This window comes from Perognathus longimembris, chromosome 26, assembly GCF_023159225.1.
Source record: "Perognathus longimembris pacificus isolate PPM17 chromosome 26, ASM2315922v1, whole genome shotgun sequence".
Lineage (NCBI taxonomy): Eukaryota > Metazoa > Chordata > Mammalia > Rodentia > Heteromyidae > Perognathus > Perognathus longimembris.
In genome coordinates, this window is record NC_063186.1 from 7,454,640 (window position 1) to 7,469,917 (window position 15,278).

Genomic DNA, 15,278 nt, shown 5'->3' on the forward strand with positions numbered 1-15,278 from the left:
TTTTAATATAAATAAGGAGTATTTAGCAAACTTTTGTTATCCTATGGGGGAAAAAGAAATACAAACCAGCCATAATAACTCAGAGAAAATAAAATAGCACTATGTCTTATTTTCTTTTGTTTTATTTATTTTTTATTTTTTATTTTTATTTTTGCCAGTCCTGGGGCTTGAACTCAGGGCCTGGGCATTATCCCTGAGCTTCTTTTTGCTCTTTTCTTTTTACTTATTTTTGCCTGAAGTACCCTTCTTGTTCTGAGCCCATTAAAACCCTGAGGTTGGTATTACTTCTTGTTCTTAGAGCATATAATTATTTCAGGTGGGGAATTTGTCCTTCCTAAATTATTCAAAGTCATAAAGTTAAGATTGAGCTTATTGTTGAAACACAGCAGCACTTTTCTGATACCCAATACCACTAAATCCAATGGTTACTGTCTCTCCTGGTTTTAACTATGATTAAAAAATGAACTTTCATGCAGCCCCCAAATAACATTTTCCTAGCCGGTGGCTTTTTAATTCAGTTCAGTAATCAAGCCATTCAAAATTAAACACACATTTTAAATAACTGATTTTATATATAAGTATAAATAATTTTAAACTCTCAAAAATGAACAACAATGTTTTAATGCCACTATTAAAATATGTGGATGTCTAAAGGAAAAGTTAAAAATATTCTTTTCTTCATGTTAGAATAATTATACTTTTGAAATTGGGAACAGAATAAATTGCATTAGCAATTAAAATTTATTTTCAGCTCTGAACTTGTTCTGAGCTTTTACTTTACTTTAGAAAAATACTTTAACCCCACCCCTACCCCCAGCCCGGACACGGGTGACTTCTAGCTACTCAGGAGGCTAGGATCTGAGTAATGCTGTGTGAAGCCTCCCGAGACACAAGGTCCATGAGTCTCTTATCTCCAATAAACTACTCAAAAAAAGGCAGAAGTGGAACTGCAGTTCAAGTGGTAGAGTCCTGTGAGCAAAAGAAGCTCAAGGACAGTGCCCAGGCCCTACGTTCAAGCCCCAAGTATCAGCAAGGGAGGAAAGAAAAAAAAAAAGATGAATTTCTAATGTTATCATGTTACTAATTACACCGATTATTCTCCTCACCCTCTAATGCTTACTCAGCACTGACTAATAGTTCCCGGTCATGCTAATAATCGGGAGCTTTGCTATCCCATCAAGTAGCCAGTAGCCACATAAAGCTATTTAAATTAATTAAAACGGAAATCACTTCCTTGGTCATGCTAAACAAATTTCCAGTCATACAGTCATGTTTAACCTGCGACTACTGTTTTGGACAGCACAGAACCACTGTACTATTATTTCTGAAGCAAATTTCGTGGGGCAGCCTGACTCATAGTCCAGTGACTGATGTGCTGCCCTCTGCTCCCTTCCTCCCACCCAAGCACTTACTTGGAGAATGCCTGCCACCTCGCTGACGGGCAATTCACTTGCTTTCTTTGATGTCAACACAGGAATCATTGTCTCATTTTCACCATTAGGTATTTTTTGGAAACGTGCAACCTAGGAAATAAAGCCAAAGGAAAATCTGAATACTGAATATAATACAGTCTAGAACAGCAAATAAAAATCCAGACATCCACAGCAACTTCTCTTCTGTGGTGCTACACTAATAATGAGCATCTAGTCCTGATAAAATGTTATACTAACCACGCTGCTTTTCTTGGAAGTATATTTCAAAAGTTAAGCCCACAATACCAGCTAGACCACAAAATCTTCACATTAAATAGATGCTAATTTCTCATTGACACAGAGTTAAAAGTAAAACAGATGTCCTGCCTATTCAGACTCTGACGATTACAAATCGTCATAATCCTCTAAACTCATTATGTTTAACATGAAGAACAGGGAACAGCTAAGCTTTCTCCATTGTAAATACTCCTTGTGATCAGCTCATTTCTTTTCTCTACAGAGAAGACACCTAGCTACTCTTCAAAAGCACCAAGACAGCAAGACTTAAAAATCTACTCCACCAAACTGGAAGACAAATAAGAAGAGACCAGACAAGCCAAGGATGCACAGGTTAGTGGAGTGGGCTAAGAACACACCGAGGGGGCTGGGGATATGGCCTAGTGGCAAGAGTGCCTGCCTCGGATACACGAGGCCCTAGGTTCGATTCCCCAGCACCACATATACGGAAAACGGCCAGAAGCGGCGCTGTGGCTCAAGTGGCAGAGTGCTAGCCTTGAGCGGGAAGAAGCCAGGGACAGAGCTCAGGCCCTGAGTCCAAGGCCCAGGACTGGCCAAAAAAAAAAAGAACACACCGAGGAAACCACAGAAATGGCAGCAACCAGGATGCCTCTACAGATAAATTGTCTAACACAAATTAAGCTCAGACTCCTCATAAACAAGCAGCTTTGAATGAGTAGAGGAAGGGAGATAAAAGCTCCTTACTACTGAAACTAAGGCTAACATAAAACTTCTGTGGACACACATTCACTCGATTAAATAATTCTGATAAAATGGTCATCATACTGCCAAGACACAGCTTACTAAGCTTTCAGACATAATCTTTTCAACCTGAAATGATCAACATTTTTGTTTATTTGTTTTGTGTTGCCAGTCCTGGGGCATGGACTCAGGGTCTGAGCACTGTCCCTGGCTTCTCTTTGCTCAAGGCTAGCACTCTGCCACTTGAGCCACAGCGCCACTTCTGGCCATTTTCTATATATGTGGTGCTGAGGAATCGAACCCAGGGCTTCACGTATACAAGACGAGCACTTTGCCACTAGGCCACGTTCCCAGCCCCATGATCAACATTTTTAAAAGACAATATTTCCCTGAAAATTTTAAGACAATGCTACAGTGTCAGTAAAAGGCCTATCTATACAAAGAACATTCAATTTATTACAGAAAAAAATAGCCAAAGAGGACAAAAGATATTCCCTCAATCTGATTAAACTTCTGGAACTAAATACATGCTTTGTAATCTCATTTATTAAAAAGGCATTGAATGTTTCAGTAATATTCTTCTACTTTTAATAAGAAGCTATTCGTGACTAAAAATTCTGAGGAAATTGTAGTTTACCTTTCTTTCATTAAAAGTATTGAACTTTGTAACATATTGTATATAGCAAGTTTACTTAAGAGAAAAATGGGAATCTGGGGCTGGGAATATGGCCTAGTGGCCAGAGTGCTTGCCTCCTATACATGAAGCCCTGGGTTCGATTCCCAAGCACCACATATATAGAAAACGGCCAGAAGTGTCCCTGTGGCTCAAGTGATAGAATGCTAGCCTTGAGCGAAAAGAAGCCAGGGACAGTGCTCAGGCCCTGAGTCCAAGCCCCAGGACTGGCAAAAAAAAAAAGGGGGGAGAATTTTACAAACAGCACAGAAATAGATATTTCAAACCTAGTGAAATGCTCTTATTTCTTCTTTTTTTTTTGGTAGTTTATTGAAAAAGAAGAGGAGGAAGAGGAGCTGCTGCAAGTGAAGCAGTAGCTTATGGTAGAACACTAGCTTTGAGCAAAAAAAAGAAAATCTCAGAGTCAGCGCTCTGAGCCTGAATTCAAGACCTAGGACCAGCACCCCACCCCCACCCCCACACACCAGAACTGTTCAGGAAAGTAACTTGTTTCATAATTTATGTACTATGTGCATTGTCTACGAGAACCAGGCAAGACTGCATATTTCACTCTTGGAAGTGCTGGGATTTGAGGTTTCCAGTTACCAAGCTGTTTTTATTGGCAAATGCAGCCACCATGCAAAGCAGAAAGCCCAACTGTCTCTACTGAAGCTCTTTAAGAATGAGATGCTGGGCTGGGAATGTGGCTTGGTGGTAGAGTGCTTGCCTAGCATGCAAGAAGCCCTGGGTTCCATTCCTCAGCACCACATACATGGAAAAAGACAGAAGTGGTGCTGTGGTTCAAGTGGTAGAGAGCGAACCTTGAGCAAAAGCAGCTCAGGGACAGTGCCCAGGCCCTGAGTTCAAATCCCAGGACTGACAAAAAAAAATCAGATGCTGGTGAGGACTGCACACACATCAGTGAGTCTCATTTGTTTAGGATAACTGATTAGCACCGCCATAAAGAATTCGGGAACAGAAAATGAATGCTGCAAACATTCTTAAGAAACGATGCTATTGCCTGAAGTTTCACTCTACTTTAAACCAAGTATCCCAATTGAAATCACATCATGTCTAGGACTTAGAGGCATCAAAATATTCATACAAGCGCCTCCTATAATATGCAAGCTGAAGATTTCCCATCGACTCTATCTGCCAAAATCACCAACACAGAAATTCAGTCTTACCACCTACCCATAAGGCAAGATGGCAAATCTCAAACTTGAGTGGGCAGAATCACCTGGGAGTGATGTGCTAATGACGAATACAGGGGCTATGAAGTATTCTTTCTCAAAGAGTTAAAACTGAATCATATCAAGCCTGCACACATGCGGTAACTAGGTCTAAAGCCACCGTTCTCAACTCTGGCTGCAGATTAAAAATCACCTAAGGAGACTTTATTAATTCCTAAGGTCAGAAATACAAACTAATTAGATCAGAATCCCTAAGAGCAAGTGAAGCCTGAGAATGGATGAGTTCCAGGAACAGAGCCCCCTTTTCTTTTACTATCCAAGTAATAATGAAAATTGTTCAGCCAATGCTCCACCTCTATTCATGTATCAATTTAGAAGTAGAGATGAGTAACTTCAAAAGAATGCACTTAGTGAAATACAAGTTGTGGGAAATTCTACAGAAATATCAATCCAATTTGGTCAACAAATAATCTACAAGGAAAAGTTATTTTTAAACTAGGAGATATTTGAGATGTATCAAACAATCAGTAGGAGGAAAGAGGCTAATATTTGGGGTCCTGATTTTAAAACAAACCTTTCAAAACTCAACCCAGGATCGCAAACTGTGTTGTGTTGTCTCTTGCAATCTCAATCTGAAACAGTTCCTCAGGACTTTTATCTTCCCTATCTTCACCTTTTGTTTTGAGGGGAGGCAGTTCTGGGGCTTCAATTCAGGGCCTGAGCACTGTCTCTAAGCTTTCATGTGCAAGGCCGGTTTTCTACCACATGAACCACGGCTCCACTTCCAGCTTTATGGTAGTTAAGTAGAGATAAGAGTCTCACAGATTTTCCTGCCTGGGCTGGCGTCAAACCAGTCTTTACATCTCAGCCTCCTGAGTAACTAGGATTACAGGTATGTTGTATCTTCACATTTTTCAAGAGGACAAGCAGGTTGTTTTATAGAATATCCCCATTTTACAAATTACAATTTTGGTTTTTCTGCGTTTTCTCATTAGATTCAGGTGATGAATTCTGAAGGGAAGGGACCACAGAGGTGGTGTACTGAATTATATCAACAGGCCTGCTTGATACCACGTCTTCTGGCCTCCCTCCAAAATCTGTATGCTGAAGCATTAGCCTCCAATGTGACTTTCCAAAGTCACTGTGCTGGGTTGGGAAGGTGGCTTAGCGATAGAGTCCTCGCCTAGCATGCGTGAAGCCCTGGGTTCAATTCCTCAGCACCACGTAAACAGAGTAAGTCAGAAGTGGCGCTGTGGCTCAAGTGGTGGAGTGCTAGCCTTGAGCAAAAGGAAGCCAGAGACAGTGCTCAGGCCCTGAACTCAAGCCCCAGGACTGGCAAAAAAAAAAAAAAAAAAAAAAGTCACTGTGCTTAGAGATAGACATTCTCTTGCTGTAAAAGACTAAACAAAGCCAGATGGGTGGGTCTCTAATTCAAGAGAACTGGTGGTAGACAGGGCTTTTGGAGGAGCTGCTTCCAGGGCCCTTCTGATGACCCACACTCATAGGTTTTTGAGCACCTCCTTACTTTCTGGCACCAAATGTTCCAGGATTATCTTTGTATATCCCCAATCCGAGCAAAGGAGTTTAACCATTTCTCCAGAGAGCCTTGGTTTCTCTGACTTAATAGCAGTATTCAAAAGTGTGATAGATTGATCCTAGGACTTCACAACAGATTTAAGAGATACAAACACTAGCTATATGTGTTATAAAAACCTTCCAGGAGTAATCTAATTCCTCAGGAGTTCATTCCAGCCTTTCCTTACTTCTAACTTCCTTCTCCAACAGTGAAAGAAAACCAGACTTTCATTATTACCATTTATTTCTATTTTCTACTGTTTGAAATGTACAAAGCAGTTTTATTTTTGTTTTTTTTTTTTTCTTTTTGGCCAGTCCTGGGCCTTGGACTCAGGGCCTGAGCACTGTCCCTGGCTTCTTCCCGCTCAAGGCTAGCACTCAGCCACTTGAGCCACAGCGCCGCTTCTGGCCGTTTTCTGTATATGTGGTGCTGGGGAATCGAACCTAGGGCCTCGTGTATCCGAGGCAGGCATTCTTGCCACTAGGCTATATCCCCAGCCCCACAAAGCAGTTTTAAATACTACTGTTCTTTAAAAAAAAAAAAATCTAAGCAGGAGGCTGAGATTTGAGGATCACAGTTCAAAGCCAGCCAAGGCAGAAAAGTCCATGAGACTCTTATATCTAATGAACCACTCAAAAACAGGAAGTAAAAGAGCTCAGGAACTGTACACAGCACTAAGTTTAAGCCCCTTGACTGATAAAAACAAGCAAAAGCTAACTTGGGCATGGTTCAGTCTTAGAGCTCCAGCCAATGATCAAAAGCAAACATCAGATACCCAAGTTCAAATCCCATTCTCAGATTAACAAAATAAATCTAACTTGAGTACAGATTCTGTTGTTGTTGTTTTTTGGGGTTTCTTTTCCAGACCTGGGGCTTGAACTCAGGGCCTGAGCACTGTCCCTGGTTTCTTTTTGCTCAAGGCTAGCACTCTACCACTTGAGCCACAGTGCCACTTCCGGCTTTTTCTATATATGTGGTGCTGAGGAATCGAACCCAGGGCTTCATGTATGGGAGGCAAGCAGTCTACCACTAGGGCCTATCCCCAACCCCAAAAACAGTATTTTTAACAGTTCTTTCAGTCATCATTATTTGGTTAGTTTAGAATTAAGAGCTCATTATTTCACTTAAATTTGTACCTCTCCCATCATACCTCCCATCTTTAATTGTGAGTCTATAAAACATAGCTTAGTGTAAAAGTCAAAACTATTCAAAACATTGCTTCAATGAACACTTAACAAGTACAGGTACAGTACACATTCCTATCTAGTAGCCAGAATATTACAAAAATATATACCTAATGGGTATTTTACAGATATGTATAAAACACATAAAATAATCTACATATATATCACACATTATGTGTAATGCATATGTACATATGAAGAACACAACTCAAAAGTTAAAAAAAAAAGTAACAGGTTATAGATTTGAATAAACATTTCACATACAAATGGCCAATGTGCACTTTAGGGAAATACAAATCAAAACTATATTGTAAGGTCACTTTATACCTGCTGACAATCTTAGAAAATGACAGTGAAATGTTAGAGAGTGAAAGGAGAAATTAATTTAGTGTCTAGATTGCCAACAGAAATGAGAAATGGCACCAACGTTAAGCTGCTTTCTCAACAAATTAAACACAGAATTCTTTATTTTATGACTCAGAATGGTGCAGGCCTCCTAAGTATACTCCTAAAAGAACAGAAAACGGGATTACAGTAAACACTGCATAGGGAGCCCAGGCAGGAAGGTCTGAGAGACTCACCTCCACTTAATAACAGAAAAAGCCGGAAGTGGCACTGTGGCTCAAGTGGTAGAGTGCTAGCAAAAGGAGCAAAAGGAGCTCAGGGTCAGCCCTGAGTTCAAGCCCTAGGACAGGCAAAAAAAAAAAAAAAAAACCCACAAAAATTGTATTTTTAAAATAGCTGCACAGGGATGCTCTCAGTGCAGTGGTACTATTTATAATTTCCCCAAGGTAGAAACACCCCAGTGTCCATCAATTGATGAATGAGTAAATAAAACATGGTATGTCCACAAAATAGAATATTATTCAGCCTCAAAATGGAATGAAGTACTAGCTGCTGCAACACTGATAAGCCTTGAAAACATTATACTATTGTTTCCACTAAAACTAACTTATTGTATAATTCCATTTATATGAACTGCCCACAACAGGAAAATTCAGAGACAGAAAGTGGATTAGTGGTTGCTAAGAGCAAGGAAGAGGAGAGAATAGAAAATGAATGTTAATGGGTAAGGGGTTTCTTTGGGAGATAATGCAAGTAAATGCTCTGGAATTAGATCAATACACAATTTTCTGGCTACACACTCGAAACTACTGATCACACACATAAAAATGGAGAATTTTATGGTAGATGAATTCTTATCTAAGATCAAAAACAAAGAAACAGGATCTGCAAAATAATGACTTACCACAAGGCAAGAATAAACTACTGAGCCCAACATGACTCTTGGTCTCAAATCATATATCCAAAACAAAGAGGAGTTAGTTGGGAGACTAACTTCAAGCACTGACGGTTATGGAACTACAGCTCATATAAATTCCCAAGTGCAAAAGATGCAGAAGAGAGAGCTGTAACTAAGGAACCAAGCAAGTCAGCCCAAGGGAATGACTGCCAAAACACAGCTCCTTTCAACTTCATGTCTATTAGGCAAAGCAATTATAGCTCTACCTAACTTTAAGCAAACCTGGTCTTTTTAAGATAACCTCTTTTTATGACAGTTAATGGAAGAATTGTATGGTCACTATTTACTTCCAAGAGACTTTAGAAATAAATCAAAGAGGATATGGGAAGAACCTAAAATGGAATACAAACAGTAGTAACAAATAAATTTAATTTGTATTGCACGTAAGTAACATAATACAAAAGTAGGTAAGGAAGAAAACAGGACTAACATAGAAAAACAGAATTTGCCTATGTACTGTAAAGCTAGAATCCACATAGTATAAAAATGTGTTTCTCACGGGAATGGCTAGTAATTTTGAACCTTCTTCCATGTGTTTTTACTGAGATTACACAAGGAAGTCAAAATTCCTGAGATGAGAACACACTTCTCAACTTTTAGGTAAGTCTAAAGTTATTACAATAATTTAAGTGATTGGGGGGGTGGGCAGTATACACTTTGAAGTCAGGGCTTTGTGCTTGCTAGGCAGCGGCTCTACCACTTGAGTCAGGCCTCCTTTTGGCTCTGGTTATTTTGAGATACAGTCTCACTTTTTACCCAGGCCAGCAGAGACCACAATCCTATTAATGCTTCTCCTCCCCTCCTCCATTCCATTTCATAAGGCAATTAACTGGCCACATTAATTGCATAAGCTATGACCAGCCAAAATGCTTAGGAAATCAGAGTCACTATTGGGACATTCTTCACACTATGGGCAGTGCTGACCTATATGGCTACATGAATAGAGAACCAGGTAAATCGTAAAAATCCTTAAAATGGGGGCTGGGAATGTGGCTTAGTGGTAGAGTGCTTGCCTAGCATGCATGAAACCCTGGGTTTGATTCCTCAATACCACATAAACAGAAAATGCTGGAAGTGGTGCTGTGGCTCAAGTGGTTTAGTGCTAGCCTTGAACAAAAAGCAGCTCAGAGACAGTGCTCGGGCCCTGAGTCCAAGCCCCAGGACTGGCAAAAAAACAACAACAACAAAAAGGCCCTTAAAATGATAAATAAGAAGATCAATACCAAAAATAATTTCCCCAAATCCAAATATCAACTTAGGGAAAGGAAACCAACATTTGCTTAGCAGATCTTCCATGCCAGATATTTGTGCACACTCTCCTCCACACCTGAAGAGTTATCCATCATCTCTTTACAAACAAGGAAACCAAGATTTGGAATAATTAGCTTTGGCCAGGCACCAGTGGTTCATGCCCATAATCCTAGCTACTCAGGAGGGTGGGATCTAAGGATTGAGATTCAAAGCCAGCCCTGGCAGAAAAGTCCCTGTGAGACTCTTATCTCCAATGAACCATTTAAAAACTAAATGTGGTGCAGTGGCTCAACATGGTAGAGCACTAGCCTTGAGCAAAAGAGCTCAGGAACAGTGCCCAGGACCTGAGTTCAAGCCCCACCACCACCAACAACAAAAATTAACTTTGACCAAGATGCACTGTACTCATAAACTGACACATTGAATGGGTAACCCCTTGGTACAACTACTTAAAGATAGTAAAATGAAAAAAAGAAAAAAGAATCAGCTTCTTTGCCTTTGGTTAGAACAATGTTTCTCAATCTTGGCACCACTGATATTAGGCCAAGATAATTCTTTGAGAAGAGGGGTAAGGAAGGTGTTGACCTGTATGTTACAGAACATTTATCTGCATCCCTGTTTTATACACATAATGCCAGTAGCCCTCCTACAGTTGTGATAGCCAAAAATAACTCTAGGCAAAATCACCCCCAGATAAGAGAACCCTTGAATTAGACAAAGGTGCCTGACTCCGTTCAAGCTGAATAAGAGATAACCTGAGTTTCTGTCCTGGTTTAGATTTCAGACCTCTCCATGCACAGCCCTGTGAGACAACACCACACCTGCACCACAGCCTGACTTCTACATACTCTATGCACAGTTGTGTGAGACTCAACACAACAACACCATAGCCAGCCATTGTCAACAGCACCTCCATTTAGCCACTTAGGCTGACTTGATACTTCACCCATCCATATTCTCCACTCCCATCATTCTAACGGGCCTTGGGTTTACTCCTCAGCATGACAAAAGTGGGGGAACGGGGAGAGAGAGGGAAAAGTAGAAGTAGGATGGGAAGGAAGCTAGAATTTCCCACTGGATCACAATCAGTAGCTTCCCAAGCCAGATGTCAATTCTCAGTAAACAGCAGCCCTCACAAGCATTAAGAAAAGGACAAAAGGGAGATTAGTTTGCATGCCAGTACAAAGTGACCTGTGTGCTAGTTCTGGTATTCATGCCATGGAAAGCTTTTGCCTGATACAAGGAAATGTAGCTCAACAGAGCATGACACTCTTCCAAAGAAAGTTTGAATCAAACTATTTCTGTACCTGCCAATGGAGGAACCCAGATAAAGGAAGGTAAAGCAAATATTCTGCTAGGGAAACACAAAAACAGCCAAGAAGAATCTAATGAAATAACTGCACATATGCGCACGCATGTGCGTGCGCGCACACACACACGAATAAAATAACAACATCACAAGTATCATTTAGTTGTGCTGCAAATGAAAAGGCTTGGATTTCAGATATGAAGAAATCCAGAGTCTATTTAAGTTGATCTTGCATCTAGGCAGATAACATAACTTATTCTACTAATGTTCCTGAGCAAGTATGTTATTGTTTTGATTTTTCAGTACTGGAGATCTGACCAAGTGTCTTGGAACAAACAAGGCCAGGTTCTACCACTGAGCCCTGTGTTTCATCCTTTGAACCATTTACATGCCAAAAACAAATAAAAGACACCAAGACAAATCCAACCTCTCAATTCCACAACTTAATCAAAAACTTTTTTTTTTCCAGTCCTGGGCCTTGAACTCAGAGCCTGAGCACTGTCCCTGGCTTCCTTTTGCTCAAGGCTAGCACTTAAGCCACAGCGCCACTTCTGGCTTTTTTTTTTTTTTTTCTATATATATGTGGCGCTGAGGAATCAAATCCAAGGCTTCATGTATGTGAGGCAAGCAGTCTACCACTAGGCCATATTCCCAGCCCCTTAATCAAAACTTTTTATCCTTCATATTGCAAAAAAAAAAAAAAAAAGGATGTTGAAAATAAATATACTAAATGACTTCCTTCCTAAATATGAGTACTTCAGTTGTTATTTGAGTTTCCTGTAAAAGACAGGACACCAAACAGCAGTCTAGAGTAGCATATAAATTCAATATCTAGGTCTTGCTGCCATTCTAACTCTATCAGGTTATTTGTCTTAAACGAGTAAATAATTTTCACAAGGACACCTCAAAATCCCTGAGCTTTCTATACATGTCATGCTAAATTTCTGTGTTTCTTCCGAAGAGGTCCAAGTCCTGTTCAGCACATTTACAAAATGACCAAATGTCAAACCAAAAGGCCTTGCTTCAACAAGCAATTACAGTTATAGGTATAGTAAATCACTCCAATTCCCACATTCTCTAATAACATAGCAGGAGGAAAGAAAAAGGCAGAGACTGAAATTAAATAGATGTCAGTCACAAACACTTTAAGATAATGCTTCTGACCCCTTGTACTACTGTGCTATACTTATTGCCTCTCACCTATGATCACCTTTAGCATTTCTAACATCTGAAGTCATCTAACCTAATACAACACAGTTTGAGTACCTTACTCATAACTCTAAGATTTATACCTCGGTCAATAGCAACTAAAAGCCTGAAGACTGAAGACACACTAACAAACACATAAAAAATCTAGCCATAAAACTTCAAGAGATTTATCAATTTAGCCTGAGGTTTTGTTTTTTTTTTAAGGGCATCATTTCCTGCAGAAAACTGTGGCATTCATCTGAGAACTCACTCAACCAGTTTTACTTTACTGCCTTTTACCAACACTTTTCATGTGAAAAGCAGAAAGATGACTTAGAACCATTACAGAAAGAACTTCTTTTAATAACGGAAATGTAAAGGATCTCTTGAGCTGATTCTCCCAGTATCTTTAAGACATTACCTGTAACAATAGTGAAATTTAAAATTGACCCCACCTAACTTTACCATCAAGTCATGCATTATTTCCACCATTAAAGCAAAATATTAATCTTGTAGAACAGATTATAGTTAAGCAAGATCAGAAAGAAAAAAAAAAACCCTTAGGCCCCAGGTGTACATTCCCTAGGAAGCTTTTGTTTCATAACACTTCTGTTAAGAGTCAAATTCTGCTGTCACTAAATGAATGGTAAAAATATTACAATGAATAAAGTATTTAGGAGTCAACTGTCACAAACCTTCTGCTTACAAATAATCTCTGTGACATTCTTAACTACATTTTATAAAATGCTGTTAAACACAAAATCTCTTTTTGCTTCATCTTTTCCACAGCACTTAGTAAGAATATCAACTTGGGCTGGGGATATAGCCTAGTGGCAAGAGTGCCTGCCTCGGATACACGAGGCCCTAGGTTCGATTCCCCAGCACCACATATACAGAAAACGGCCAGAAGCGGCGCTGTGGCTCAAGTGGCGGAGTGCTAGCCTTGAGCGGGAAGAAGCCAGGGACAGTGCTCAGGCCCTGAGTCCAAGGCCCAGGACTGGCCAAAAAAAAAAAGAATATCAACTTAGTGCTAAGTACAGTGGCTCATGCCTGTAATCCTAGCTACTGAGGAGGCTGAGATCTGAGGATCACATTTCAAAACTAGGCTGTACAGGGAAGTCCATGAGACTTCTATCTCCAATTAACTATGAGAGATTATCTCTAGAATTAATGATTCTAATTAATTATCTCCAGAAAATTGGAAGTGGAGCTGTGGCTCAAAGTGGTAGAATGCTTGCCTTGAGCAAACAAAGCTCACGGACAGTGCCTAGGCCCCAAGTTCAAGCCCTAGGATGGGCAAAAAAAAAAAAAAAAAAGGATCAACCAAGTAAGAAACTTCAACAAGACTCTATCTCAAAAACCAGGCCAGGCACCAATGGCTCATACCTGCAATCCTAGAGCACTGTGGTTCAAGGTTAGCCAGGTAGAAAAGTCCACAAAACTCCATCTCCAAAATAACTAGCAATGAACCTGCCTGGAAGTGAAGCTGAAGTGGCAGAGCACCACTTAACACATAGATACACATATATACATATATATACGTACATCCGTGTAATATATATACAGATATACAGACACAGACTATCATCTTCAAATATCTATAAAGGAGATGCTTTCTGGATTTAATAGCTTTATCTATAATCTTGAATTAATTATACCCTAAAATCCTTAATATTATTACACTTGTATTTACTAAAGACACATTTAAGCAGCATTAAGGTTACATGTGGATGAAATTTACATTACTTTTTTGTTTACCTTGGAAAAGACCAACTTTGTTTCAAAGAGTAATTCTACTAATGAGAAGAAACACTATTTGCACAATCCTCCAGCTAGAAGTATCTTTTTTAGTAAGCCAACCCTTTAAACATGTCAACTATTTTTAAAACCCAGGAAAAGAGCTGCATGTGTGCCTCTCAGATTACTAAATTTAACTGGAAGCAAACATGTAAGAAGGACTTCCAAAAGATCTGGATACAATCTTAACCAACAAGCAATACCTAGGTTTAGTCCCTGAAATCCAGGAAATTAATACTTCAAATGCTCCTAGTTGAATGACAGAAGTATTTATGAAGCATCCTGGAGTCTCCGGCTAAAAACAGGAAAATAATAATAATAATAATAATAATAATAATAATAAAGCTTTCCTGACAGTTTCAAAGGGACCCTAAAAGAAAAATCCAAATTTAGGTGCCAAGAAAAAAAAAAATACTACCACTGCTGAAGGGGAGTAAAGGGCACAACTATTTTCCTCACCACTACAGACATGGTATGGTATGGTATGGTATGGTATGGTATGGTATGGTATCCAAGAACCTTCCATCCTATCCCGCTCACATCTACAGATATGTGTCTGCACCACTTGTGAAATGAAGAGATGTGTGCCAGCCTTTGCACCAACCTTCCCATTTACAGATAATTCAGCTCAGATGCACGTTATGGGCTGGTTTTTAAGACTGATTGATTACTTGCCTGTTTTACCCATCTCCTGGCTTCTTAGTAAAACCCTACCTTTTTTTCTATGTAAAGGGCTAACACTAGAGAAATCCCTTATTTAATGAATAGTACAATTTCAACCACAGCATTTTGGCCCGGCGTCTGCTCCCTCCTCCCAAAAATCACTGTTCACAACATTAACATCAGGTAACATATTAGTATGCATCAAACAGTGGGCTAGGCTACTTACTAACATTCTGAGCACTTACTATATGCTAGACTCATTCTAAGTGCTCACAACAACCTCCTAAAGTAGGTTCTATCATTACTCTTACTCTTAGGTGAAGATGCTGACTCCCAGAGAGCTGGAATCATTTGCACAAGAGGAAATAATGGTAAGCTCAACATGCCATGCTCTTCAATACTTTCCTCCTTCCCAAAGAAAACTTACACATGTAAACCTCTCAACTTTATGACCTTATCAACCCAACTTATAGATGAGGAAACAGAGGCGCAAAAAGTGATTTCCATAAAGTCACAAGGTAAGATTTAAATACATTTGTTTCACAATTCTAAACTGCTGATAGTACCACCAGCTCAAAGGGAGGTACAAACTATAAAACGGCAAGAAGTATCTATACATTTAGGGCAGTCAACTGGTTCTGAAAATGCCTCAGTCATCTACAAGTTCTTCTTTAAAAAAAATCATTATTTTTTTTTAAACAAGAAAACATGTGCAGAGAGTAAGGTTTAA

General features: G+C 39.6%; 1 protein-coding gene across 3 annotated transcripts in view; it reads right to left on the bottom strand.

Moving 5' to 3' along the window:
- The window catches only part of Atp2c1 (ATPase secretory pathway Ca2+ transporting 1), a 100,103-nt gene that overhangs the window by 40,101 nt on the left and 44,724 nt on the right, over nucleotides 1-15,278 (bottom strand). For all 3 annotated transcript variants that reach the window (XM_048334908.1, XM_048334909.1, XM_048334910.1), the window contains one exon: nucleotides 1,413-1,523. In XM_048334908.1, coding sequence (XP_048190865.1) covers nucleotides 1,413-1,523 — 111 coding nt within the window. The remainder of the gene's footprint in view (nucleotides 1-1,412; nucleotides 1,524-15,278) is intronic.